The 13,412-nt window shown below is 35.4% G+C and overlaps 1 protein-coding gene across 1 annotated transcript in view; it reads right to left on the reverse strand.

Moving 5' to 3' along the window:
* The window catches only part of CCDC58 (coiled-coil domain containing 58), a 20,403-nt gene extending 7,861 nt beyond the window's left edge, over positions 1–12,542 (reverse strand). Inside the window, exons 1-2 of the mRNA XM_006905559.3 lie at positions 12,452–12,542; positions 4,412–4,537 (exon numbers count right to left, since the gene is read on the reverse strand). Coding sequence (XP_006905621.1) covers positions 4,412–4,537; positions 12,452–12,502 — 177 coding nt within the window. The 5' untranslated portion in view covers positions 12,503–12,542. The remainder of the gene's footprint in view (positions 1–4,411; positions 4,538–12,451) is intronic.
* Between the last annotated feature and the right edge of the window lie 870 nt (positions 12,543–13,412).

Genomic DNA, 13,412 nt, shown 5'->3' on the forward strand with positions numbered 1-13,412 from the left:
ACCCTACACCCGCCTTCACACACATGGGCCACTTTTTACTGCTATTCTTTCTCTTTTATTGTCCTTTCATGTTTTCTTCAGCCTTATATGGTCACCAAGCATGGGAAATTAGAAAGTGATGTAGAGAAAATCTTAATTACAATAAAGAAAACAAAGAATGTTGCATTTACAAGACAGAGCCCTTTTCAAGATTTTTAAGTTTAAAATTGTGTATGAAGTACATATTATTGGTTCCATCAATTGTGTGTGTTGATTCAAAGTAAGGATATCTGACAGAGCAATTCCCCACTAACCTCATCTTAATGTGACAAATCCAATACAACTCACATCTATTTTCTGCCTTGATTCGTGGAGTATGATGGTCATGTTCTGAACACACTCCTACAATTATAGCCAAATTCTGATGATACCCCCCAAAATTTAGGGGACAAGAAAAGCAAAATACTAAAATAATATGCAATCACCATTATAATTAACGGTACATAAATAACAGTGTTTTACTTCCAACTAGATTTAAGTGTTAACTTGCTTCATGTAATTATATCATTCTTTCTTCCCTCTGAAGAGAATAACCTAATGCTAGGCTAGTGAATGTTATAACTGGAATAACTTAATCATTACATATATTTATATAAAATATAGGACTAACTTAACTATTCTATAAGCATTCTTCATAAGCTATTTGAAATACATCTCTTAAATGATCGTGTTGGGATCCTGTGGTTGAGAACTACTAGTCTAATATATGCCAAGAAGGAATAGATCTTTGCATTTCTGGAGTTCAGTACTAAAAGTACATTAATTATAAATCATAGCCATGGGAAGAGAAGAAAATTAAACTGCCTAATAAACACTGATCCCACCTATAGTAAATTTCCCTAATATGTTAATTTTTTCATTTTAATGTTTAGGATTCATGGGGACAGATTCGAGGCTCATATTTCATTGGCGAATATGCTGCTTCTTTACTTATTTACTCCTTAAGGTATAATTATAAGAAATTAAAGGAGCCATTGAGGGTAGGGAACTACTTTCCCAAAACACAATAAGAAGAAAAGAACCATCATCAGAGTTAAGAAACTCTCCCGGTTGCTGTGTAAGACTGGCTAAATAATTAGCATTCTTTTATAAAATTATGGATTATGAGAAAATAATCGCTAATATCCTTTCAATCTCTAAAATGTACAAGCAACATGACTCAAAACACTGCTTAGATATTAGATGCTATTTAATCACTTTGATATTGTGTCTAATTCTCCAGCAATTGGTGAAATAGCATTATCACCAACTAAAAGTCTATCAAGAGTCTCATTTATCTATCTGCATTTTAAAATGAAATTCAAATTTTGTACATTTTCCTTTCAGTCTCTCTCACCACAGACTTTCCATCCTTGCTTGGGCTTCCTCCTTTCCTCTTTAACTTGGCCCCTTTCCTGTGGATACACTTTTAGCTGCACAACACACACCTACCCCTGCCTGCTTACTTCTCCTCAGATTAGCCCCACTGGGAATCCACTCGATGTGAACAGAAATTACTAGGCAAATCATCTTTGACTCTGTATTATCGATTATTTTGATATTGGTATTAACGAACATCCTTCAATAAAGTTCAAAATTAAGAACCGTGTGCACGAGGAATATGCACAGACTTCTATACATGTATGTCAAAGAAACGAGGATGCTTGATAATGAGTAATAGATTATGTGACATGAGCATATCAGAGAAAAATAGAGCACTAAACCAGGTGTAGCTCATTAGTATCAGATCATTGAGGATTTGATCTTACGAGAACTTTCTGATATATGAAGTGCTTATTAAAGCAACTGAGGTAAAATTTATTAAGAAACTCAGTAAGGTAAAAGGCAAAGCTTTTCATTAGAGGAGAAAAATCCTGAACAAGAAGCATGCCCTAACCACACTTCCTTTAATTTGGTGTAAGTGACTTTGAAATGAAGACATTGGGGTGAGGCAAGAGAATGGTTCAAAACTAGTCGAAAGCGGGTATATCGAGGACTTTCCAGTTTTATTTTACCAGAACTTTTAACTTTTTATTCTAAAATTTTCACATATATTTTAATCAATATTTTAAAACAATGCGTTTTGTCTTTAAGGGAAATATAATGCCAGCAGTTTTCTTATAGTTTTTTTTTCCCCTGGTGTTTTTCTTTCTAGAACAAATGTTGATTCTAAATGAACTCTGAATTACATTCTAATTTCCCAAACATCATTTGTTTTTTTAGAATCCTGACAATGATCCTTGGTTTAACTATCATTAAAATCTAACAAAAACTATTAAATTTTTGCCATAGCATTTTTTGTTTTGAATCTTCTTTTAGAACTTTTAACAAAAATGATATAAGGAGAAGCATATCATTTAAGTATACATTCCATAAATTCATCATATTAAAGAGATATCTTTAAGAATTACTTTAAATCAATCACTATGACACTAATAATAGTCTTGCATTTGTAAAACACTGTTCCAAGTTCAAATACTTTTTATTGCTCAGTATTGACTTTTGTTTATCTTGACAATAATAATGTAAAGCTAGAAAAATTTCATAGATTGAAGGTAATACACTCTAATAAAGGAATCTCACTAAAATTATTTTATTTTTACTAAGAGCAGACTTTTAATATTTCAAATTTCTAAAATGAGTGCTTCATAACTTTGCTGATGATCTCCTACATAGAAGCATTACGATTAGAGTGCAAATACTCCTTCATTAGCTATGAAAAGAAGGGTCAGGAACTAAAGTCAGTCAGGGGACTGTGAGCAGCTTAGATATTTCACAGAGTTCCAATTCTTAACTATGACAATATTTAAGGGAACTCAGTGGTACTTATTAGCACAAGAGCTCTGCTGCAGTCCTGATCCCTGGCACAAAACTACTTGATAAACAATCCTTTGCATGATGTTCATGTTGCTGGATCCCTCTAGGATATCAACAGACAGAGGAAAACCCAAACTTACACATAAGAATATCTAAAACAGAAAAGTTACAAATTAAGTATGCAAGGCTATCCTGGTTCAACAAAGGAATAAAAAATAGTAGTAATAGCAACAACTATAATAATAGAAGCAGCAAGCATTTATACTATACGTAAAAGGTTTAGTGCAGTAAGCACTTTATATTAACACATTTAATCTTCTTAACAATCCTATCAATATTATTATACTATTTTACAAATAAGGAAGCTGAGACAGAGGTTATAGAACATGTTCAAGGTCACCCACCTAGGAAGTAGCAGAGGTGGATTTATTCTGGATCTGGAATGTATGTTGTTAATCACTACAATATAAACCTCTAATAAAAAAGATCGGAAATAATGGAATAGGTGATTGAGATTATAGGAGAAGTGAGGAGAAGATCACTAAAATGATCATAAATTTTTAGTTCTTTAGACAGAGCTACCCAAAGAAACTAAGTGAATTGTCAAACAACCTCATAATAAATTAGGACTTGGACCTATGATCCACTTCTAATACTGGATTCTACTCATTAAAGTCCACAACTCTGCAATTTTCTCAAGCCACAGAAATTATCTGACTACTCAGTAAAGTGACATAATTTCATATAAAAGCAGAACAAAAATATCAGCAGTTAATACACTAAATTTAATTGATATGAATAAGCTTATCCAAAAATGATTTTTTTTCATAATTGAGAAAAAGACTTTAGGTTTTAAGTAATACCTTTATAATACAATGAATCTTAATAGTAATGTTGCAGTAGAGCCTAAAAAAGCAAATGCCGTTTGAACTTTAGCTTCCAAGTTAATGAAAAGATATATTTAAACTATAAAAAATATTTAGCTACATCATTATTACCTTCTGCTTTTGGAAATTAAAGAGAAATAAAAAGAATCTTTAAGAGTCAAAAAAATATATACTTGAGAAACCAAAGCCTCGGGAAAGAACAATATATTTGTGAATTTCCTTCTCTCTCAACTGCCAACTGCTTCTATTCCTGATGAGTGAGGGAAGAAAGAAGACACAGAAGGCGTTAAGCATGAAGCGTTTTAATTCCTCTTCTATCAGCAGTCTGGCTTCTTAGGACTGATGCATTCAAGCTCTTGTTCCTGCTTCACTGTTCCACTTGACTGTTTTGCTCTCTTTTATTCTTTTGTGCACAAGGTTTCCTTATGTTAAAGGCTGCCCATGAGGGGCCAAAAGACAACCCACTCCCATTCCTTAGAACCATCTCTTCACGGACTTGTGTATAAGATGACACGTTTCTTTAGTTTGTGGAAACTAGATCAAAACTTGCCCTCAGGTGTGGGCAAGAAAAAACATGAAGATGTCTTTTACTCACAGTTTAATCATACATATAACAACTAAGTTCTTATTTTGTCTGCAAAGAAAGGAATAAAGAAAGCACAAAAGAAAGACTCAAAATATACACTTACAGACTCATAAAGTTGTTTACAGGTTTGGCTGGCATCAATTTTCCCTGCAAAGGAAGCTGTTGGAACCGTAGTGTTTAATTCATGTACTATTCTGTCATCAATCGTCCTCATCACCTTCAGTAATTCCTATATATATTTAAAATAAAAGAATAATAACCTGAATGGAAGGTTAAGTGGTTAAAAAAGAAACATTTAAACCAAAAAATAAAGCTCTTGGATATTTTACAGCCCTGTAAGTCAGGAGTGGGGAACCCATGATTTTCCTGCAACCAAAGGAAAATCTTTATTATAAGAATTATGTAATAGTAATTCTAACAGTGGGCACCAGCTCTGTTTCCTTGGCTCAAATGTGATCTTTTTTTAAAAAAAATTATCGTGTGTGTGTGTGTGTGTGTGTGTGTTATTTCACGTATATACACAGACAGTTTTCTCTCTTGGATCAAATGTGACTATCTGAAGGGTAAAGACAGTTTTTATTCATTTTTAAACCCCATTTTCTGGCACAGTGCTTAGCAAACAGTGTGTGCTTTTTCCATCTCCAAGATACAGAAAATAAAGAATTCTCCTGAACTTGATTACCACAATCCAGCATAACTGCTTGTTCCATTCCCTCTCTATCGTTCTAAAATGTGATGCTGGGTAGAAAACTTCTGGAAAGATATACAAGAAACTATCAGTAGTGGTTAACTTGCAGAAATTAATTATACTCTTTTACACTAAATTGATCTATACCCTTTTATGGTTTTAGTTTTTTACTATGGTTGTATATAATTTTTGTAATGAAAATAAGTAAAACAAAACCTGCTGCTACAGGAAGAATCGAATCTCTTCCTGCCTTCTTGGTAACCCTACCCCACACTTCCCAAAGATCTCCTCTCCCTGAAAAAGGCTCCAACTCTCAAAATCCCAACCAAAAGAAAAATAACAAAAGGAAAGGGGACTTAGACTCTAGTGAGTGAGCCTACACAGCATCGTCCCTTCTCCCCACATTTTAACTAGGGTACTTCTCATTTGTCACCAGAGAAACGGCATCAGCTACATTCTATCTCCAGAAAACAAACTCTAGAAAAGGTGTAACCTTAGCGGTATACCTTCTTCTTTTTAAATTATTTCTTAAATTTGTTCTTCTCTCATAAACAAACATGATCTCTAAAAAATAATCAAGAAAATAGAAGTAATAGTAGACAGTCTTATTACTGAAAACATCCAATAAGTTCACATTTAATATTAACGTGTATTAAAAACAATTTAGTTTGATCCTCCATCTCCCTCAGCATAAAGTTCAATTCCTTTCCTTTGTCAAACTTAAATCCGTGACTAAAACCAACTCCTTCATTTCTTTCATCCATTTGTTAAAATAAAAACTTTTACTATGATTAAAGCAATACATATTTGTTTCAGAAAAATTAGAAAAAAATTTTAAAGAATATAAATATCACCCATAGTTAACCATTAGCAATATTTTAACACGTCTCTTTAGTTTTTCTACACATATCTATAAATATTTTTATAAAATTGAGGTACTTTGTAACATTTTAAAGTCCAGATTTTATGACATTATACCATGAGCATTTTGCTCTTGCTATTAAAAATGCTTCGAAGACATTTTTAATAGTTGTGTAAATATTCTATTCTGTGGAGGTACCACAACTTATTCTACCATTTCCCCATTAATGAACAGTTAAGTAGTTCTCAATTATAATAACCATTCTGGCCATTCAGACTGAAGTCTGCAGTCTAGAGTCTGTTTTCAGTCTATTAATCTTTAATTAGTAACTTAATGACCTTCTATAGATCTCAGTCGAGAAGTAAAACAGTTTGCAGAAGGCCCATAATTTCGACTAAAAAAAACACAGGCAAACATCAGGTCTAAAACCAACTTCACTAAATTATCCCCTCTTCTTGTATCTTTTCTACTTCTGTCCGTAGCATCCTCATTCTCTGTACACTGGAATTCTTAGGGGTTAATCTCAACATATTCACTAAGCAACTTTAAATCCTTTATGTACAGTGGAGGACATATAACAATGGTAAGTGGCAAATTCCAAACAAATGATGGCAGCACTATTTAGAGTCAAAAAATAGGTAATTAGCAGACAGAGACCAACCTTGCCAACTTTACCTCCTACAAATTGCCTATTTAAAAAAAGGCCTTCTTTAAAATTGACCTGATCTTGAGTTTAAGTTACACCTTTTAGATAAAGCTTTCCTTAGCTGATGGTCCTCAGCAACCTTTCTTCTTTAAACATATGCAGTAATTAGAGAGTCCCACAGAGTTTATTCATTTAACTCATTCTTCACTCCAAAAATATTCACTAATATCTAGTATTCATGAGGCAGCATTTTAAACACCAGGACTACAGCGGTGCATAAAACAGAAAAGCTCTTTGCTTTTGTAGATCAAAAATTTTGGAGGACACAGACAATAACCAAGTACCCCAATAAACAAGATTTCAGTACAGTACTCCCTCCTTATCCATGGGACCATACATTCCGAGACCCACAGGAGATGCCTGAAACCATGGATAGTACTGAACCCAGTATAAACTATATATTTTTTCCTATACATACATACCGTTTTGGGAATTTTCCATTTAATATTTTTGGACTGCAGCTGACCATAGGTAACTGAAATTGCAGACACGGTGAGACTACTGTACTAAAAAGTACTACCAAAAAGAAAACTGAGGTAATGGGATGAAGAATGACTGGGTGGGGCTGAAGGGGTAACTTAGATCAAGAAAGGCCTCTCTGAGGACAAACTGAGCCGAGACCTGAATGATATGAATGAGCCAACTATAGGAACACTTGGGGAAATCAAAAATTATGAGGCAAGAACAAACTTTGGGGTGTCTGAAGAACTAAAAGAACGTAAGTGGGCTAAGAATGAATAAGGGAGAAAGTGGTATGAGGTGAGGTCAGAGCAGACCATAAAATGAAGGACGATAGAGACCATGAAAACTAAGAATTCTATTCTAAAGGCAACAAAGTTTTAGGTAAGAGAATGATATAAACAGGATTAATTTTTTTAAAAGATAACTTCAGCTGCTATGTGGAGAATAGACTCTAAAGGGTAGAATAGAAACAGCTGACCATTTAGCAGACTACTGTGGTCATCTAGGCAAGAGATAAAGACAGTTGGATTAAAAGGTAGCAGTACAATTAGGGAGAGGAAGCTGGATTCAGGATATATTCTGAAAATAGAACTGACAGGAATTGCTGATGAATTGCCAGTGCGGGGTGACAAAGAAAATAGGATAACTTTTAAGTTAGAGGCCTTAGCAACTGAATGGATGCTGTGCTCTTAATTGATGGTGGGGAAGAGATTGAGGGAAGAAAAGATCTGGAAGGAAGGGGCAGATCAAGAGTTCTATTCTTATAGGGTGTTTGTTGATATTTAGGATTACTGTTAATTATGTGTGATACTGGTATTGTTTAAAATTATAATCGTTTAGGAATATAGACTGAAATATTTCTAGAAAAAAAGATATTTGGGATATGCTTCAAAATAATCTGGTTAGGATGAGGTTAATGGTAGGAATATGGAGATGAAACGAGAGTTGCCATGAATTTTTGGAACTAAGGAATAGGTACATGGAGATTCATGGTACCATCTGTCTTTTTGTGTATGTTTGAAATTTTTTAAGATAAAAAAGTTTCGTTTTTTTTTTTAAGTTCTGGTTTGGACATGTTAAGTTTGAGATGCCTATTAGATATCTGAGTAGAAAGTTCAATATATCAGTCTGACACGGAGCAGGGCTAGAGTTGTATTAACAAACTGATGTTATTTAAAGCCATGGTATTAGAAGAGATCACTGAGAGAGACTATAGGAGTGACTAGGGGCCATTGAATGATAAAGAAGGAACTCCGGAATCTAAAACTACAAGAGAAAGACTGATGTAATAGAAGTCGGATGAAGAGAGGTTTCAAGGAGGGGAATGGTCAACTATGTTGAATGTTACTAGGAGTTAAGAAAGATGAACAGAAATTAACTTTTAGACTGAGCAGAATGGAAATCATGGGTGACCCGCACAAAAGTCATTTAAATACAGTGTTTAATAGACTGAAAAGTTAATGTGGCTTAAGTACAGATTATAGAGAAAACAAAGTGTAAAATGAGGCCCAGCCATTATTGGTCACATTACAGGATTTTAGTCTTTCTCCTGCGAGCAATGGACAGCCAATGAAGTGTTTCATTGGTTTAAGGACACTGGGGCTTTATGATCAGATTCGTATTCTAAAATTATTGCTTAGGTTAAAGTGTTGAAGTGTGATAAATGGACAGTAGAGGAACAAGAATAGATGCAAAGAGATACCATTTAGGAGACTAATGTAGCAATCCAGGTGAAAGATTATCTAGCTCAATATTCTCCAGGGTTTGTATTTACTCTGAACTTCAACCAATTTTGAGTTTGATCAGTAGCTATATAGAAAAACTGCCCTCCAATAAAACAATTTGAACATTCTGTTAAGTTCCTTATACAGCAATGGGAATTCGTCTGCATTTAACAGGTGTTAAATCAATCAATTTCACAGTCTTATCAATGGAACCTACAAATGTGGATTATCAAATATATCGATTCTTCTCTGTGTGCTAGAGAATTATCAATAAATGATCTAGAGCCTGGCTGTCATAGGGTAGACACTAGCCACAAGAGGGATTGCATGCCATGCTGTCGTTTAAACCTAGTCATATACGACTAAAATTAAGATGCCTGTACATAGTATTATGGAGATGAGATTGAGGGGGGGATATATTAGAGAAAGGAATGACTAAAAACAGGAAGACCAATGACAAAGCAGGCTGCAAAAATGACAAAGCTTGAACAAAGACTGTGGCACAAGTGATGATCTTTCTAAAGCACCTATTTGACCTTCTCACCCTCTGCTTGAAAAAATGACTCCCTAATCTCACACAATCTGGTTCCAATCTTTTGTGTATAATGTGCCCCTGAGCAAATCCTGAATTCCAGTAATACTGACTGGCTATTTCCCCACAAAACATAAAAATTTCTGCCTTACATACTATTTTTTTCCCTATCTGAAATATCCGTGATTCTGCCCAACTCAATTATCATCTCTTGATTTCTCTCTGAACCGTTATTTTATTCACAGTCTCAATATTTTCTATATGTTTTATACCTTTACTTACATTGCTTCTTGTTTGATACCCAGTCCACTGGGTCTTCCCAAGTGCCTGGTACCTAGCAGTATCTGCTATGGACTAAATTATGCCCTCTCAAATTCCTATGTATTTGAAGATAGGGTCTTGAATGAGTTAATGAAGGTTATATGAGGTTATACAGGTAGGGCCCTAATCCCACAGAACTGGTGTCCTTGTAAGAAGAGAAACTGACATTTCTTTCCCTCTACATGCAAAAAGAGGCCATGTGAGGACAGTGAGAAGGCAGCAATCTGCAAGCCAAGAGAGAGGCTCACCAGAAACCAACCTGACAAGACCTTGGTTTTGGATATTTAGCTTCTGGAACTGTGAAAAAATAAATTTCTGTTGTTTAAGCCACACAATCTGTTGTACTTCTTATGACGGCCCTAGCAGACTAATACCATATCCAATAATTCTTGCTGAATGTTAAAATGGAATTCTAGACATTCAATTTTAAATATTCTTTTCTGGATTTTACTTCATTTTGGAAATAGGATATTTTCCAGGAGTGCTAAGTCCAATTTTTATAATAGAAAAATAACCCTTAAAGCATGAACCTATATGGAAAAAAATCAGAATACTAGTTGCCAAAGGGGAGAAAGAGGAAGGATGGGGCAGGGATTGACTGGGAAGGGACATGAGGAAACTTTCAGAGACAATGGTATTATTCTCTATGTTGATGGAGGTTTGCACTATAGGTTATGTAAATGTCAGAACTCATTGGACAGTATTTCACTAATGCAAATTTTTTCAGAAAGTAAACAAACATTGAATTCTAGCTGATATACATAGTGAAAGGCATGTTTAGGAGTGAAGTATATGGATATTTGCAACTTACTTTGACATGCATCAAAAAAATAAAAAGGTAGATTGATGAAAAGAAAGATGGAAATGTGACACAGTAAATCACTGATTACAGAATCTACATGGTGGGTATATGAGTGTTCGCTGTACAATTCTTTCAACTTATCTGTTGTGTTGGAACATTTTCATAAAATTCTAAAAAAGATACACCTAATCTTTATAATTAAAAAAAAAAATTACTTCTTGTTTCGCTTCCACAGTATTCAGTGCAGTGCTTTTCATGTTTAGGGTACTTAAACTGAAAATGTAATAGTTTCATAGCTTTAAAATATTTAAACTTTGCTCAATAATTTGTGAGTATGCTAGTTAACCATGTTTTACAATTTTACTAAGTTCATCTAAACTTAAATGTTATACTAAAATTTTACAAGTTTACAGCACCTTCATTTATGTTCTTGTGTGCCTGAGGCAGTAGAGGCAAATGTTATTCTCATTTACAATGAGGTTAAATGATGTGCCAAGGCCAGCTCTGAAAAACCAGATCATCTGACTTTTAATCCAGGATATTTCCATTATAAACTACACATTTGGAAAAGTCCTAGAGAAAGAATCTAAAAACTTCCCAAATGTTTCACTAATGAGACTTATTTTATGATCTTTTTACTTACATTCTCTGTGAATGACCTTCCAAATAAAAAATCAGTGTTCTTTAAGCGCAGCTGGATGTTTAATAGCAAAAAGACCCTTTGAAATTTAGTTTTAGAGCTTCAAATTATTATAAAGATGACAGCAATTTTAAATGTTGCTTAACATAATCTTATTTTAGATTCAAAATACCCCAAAGCTGTTAAAGGCAGAAGCAATACTAGAACCCAGAATACCTAACTCCCTAACCTTTCCCATAAACCTTAAAGTTATCATTGCTCAATTATTTGAGTTTATTAACTCAAGTTAAATCATAGTACTAATGTGACAAGACTAAGGCCACAAATGGGCCAGTAAACCTATAACAGTCCACATACTTAAGAATTCAACAGTCTTTTTTATTGTATTTGAGATTCTTACAAGTATTTGCATTTCGGGGGCACTTTGGTCACATTTGAAGTCAGCTGCAGTGCTGAGCTAATCTGAGAAGCTGCTGAAGTAGTAAAGAAAGTGCAAATAATGATCCCACATAAAAAAAGACCCCACATAGACTTCTTCCATCAAATGATGTTTGTCAAAGAATTCAGTCTGTTGAGGTTATCTTCAAGAATACCACTCCCTACAAAAGGCCTCAAAGTACAAAGCTTACTACAAATAGGTAAATGACACATGAAATGAGTTTTCAATCTCTTTAGTTAAAAATAATTTGTAAGGTCATGATTTATAAATTTTTAAACTCGTTATCTACAGTGCAGCACATGTATGCCTACGTTGGAGAGATAACTTCCATATCAACTTGATCAAAATTCAGACCCCTGTCCTTTAATTCGTGGGTTAATATTTAACCCTAGACTCTGGTATTTGAATATATATAAAAGATACAGCCTTAAATGTTACATTTTCTCTAATGCTTAGGGAGGCAGCAGCAACAGAGCAGGTACTAGAATTACCCCTCCAAGGCTGCAAACGTTCTGCCCCATCAAAACAGTAAAACTTGTACCAAGCTGTTTTATTTTATCAAATAAATAAACTTTCCTTCACTTTCTTCTCTCCTATAAATGCTCAACTGAAAATAGGCGGGGAATGGTAGACGCTAGGAAGTGAGTTCCCAGGATGGCTAAAAGGTTTTTACAACCCCTACCCGCCGGGTCCGAGCTCAGTTTTACCAACGTACAACTACCAGGAGTTTGCCGTGCGGTTAATTAAGGCCTGGGTAGCGCAGAGAGAACCATTACCCCCACGCATGCTGCCTGGCTCCCTAAGGCCAAGCCCCGCGCCCCCCATGACCTCCAATGGCTCTAAAAAGGAGCCTTGAGTTGCCTTCTTCTTCCACAACTTGTCCGCACTGCTTCCTAGGCCAGAGGAAGGAAGAGGGTCCGGGGACAAATAGAAAGACACGTCTGCCACATGAGGAAAACCCCATCACCTGGAACTCGGCGAACTCCTCACAGTTCACACCGCCACTGGGCGCCGCCATATTGGACAAACGCGAGGCCCCCGCCGCGAGCCAATCACCGCGGAGCAAAGGCGTCCGCGGCGCCGCCTGATAAAAAATATTTCCAGGGAAATCGCGAGAAAGCTCAACACAGGCATGTCTTTTCCCTGGTCCTGGAGCACTTCGAAACCTCTGTCTCAGCTGTACTTTTCACTCCTACTCCTTTGTCCTCCTGTAACTGACCCATTTACATAGGTCGAAGAATGTCAGAGCTTGAAGAGATCGTTTTACTCGACTCCCATCTTCATATAAAAAGGAAAACTATTTTCTGGTTGCCCAAGCTGGTCGTTCGAGAAGGAAACCTAGAGTAGAAGTGGTTTTTCTTAACCTTCCCAGTCCATTATCTACCTTCCGCATCTAGAGAGGCTTTTGTTCGTTACGAATTTTGAAATCACTAAGAAATTGCAAGAAAAGGCATTTCTGGCGGGGCGGGTGGATAAGAATTGAATAAGTTTAGATGTGGAAATAATATATAGTTTTACAAAAATAGGTTTAAGTAGAAAACAAAATAGCAAATACACATGCTAATTTCTCAGCCCCAGAGATAGTCTCAAAGCCAACAAAGGATGGAGGCCATTGGGCCCAGTCATGTTTTTGATAAAGGTATAGTCACTGAAAACACTGGAAGAACAGTGTACTGAAATACTGATTTATGTAGACAGTGTGATTTCAGGAGTCAACAGTTCACAAAATAGAGCACATTACTTCTATTTTAAACGGGTATTTTCTTCCATGCAAAGAATAATGCTGCAAAGGTCCACTACATTCAGACTCCCAAAGAGCATTTTAAGGACATAACCAGGACACTGGGCCGGGAAGATCCAGCCAGACTGGCCTCCCGCACATTCCACTCGTCACGCACGTTCCCCATTCCCCGAGCATCACGCAAACT

The sequence above is a fragment of the Pteropus alecto genome, unplaced genomic scaffold, assembly GCF_000325575.1.
Source record: "Pteropus alecto unplaced genomic scaffold, ASM32557v1 scaffold251, whole genome shotgun sequence".
Classification (NCBI taxonomy): Eukaryota; Metazoa; Chordata; class Mammalia; order Chiroptera; family Pteropodidae; genus Pteropus; species Pteropus alecto.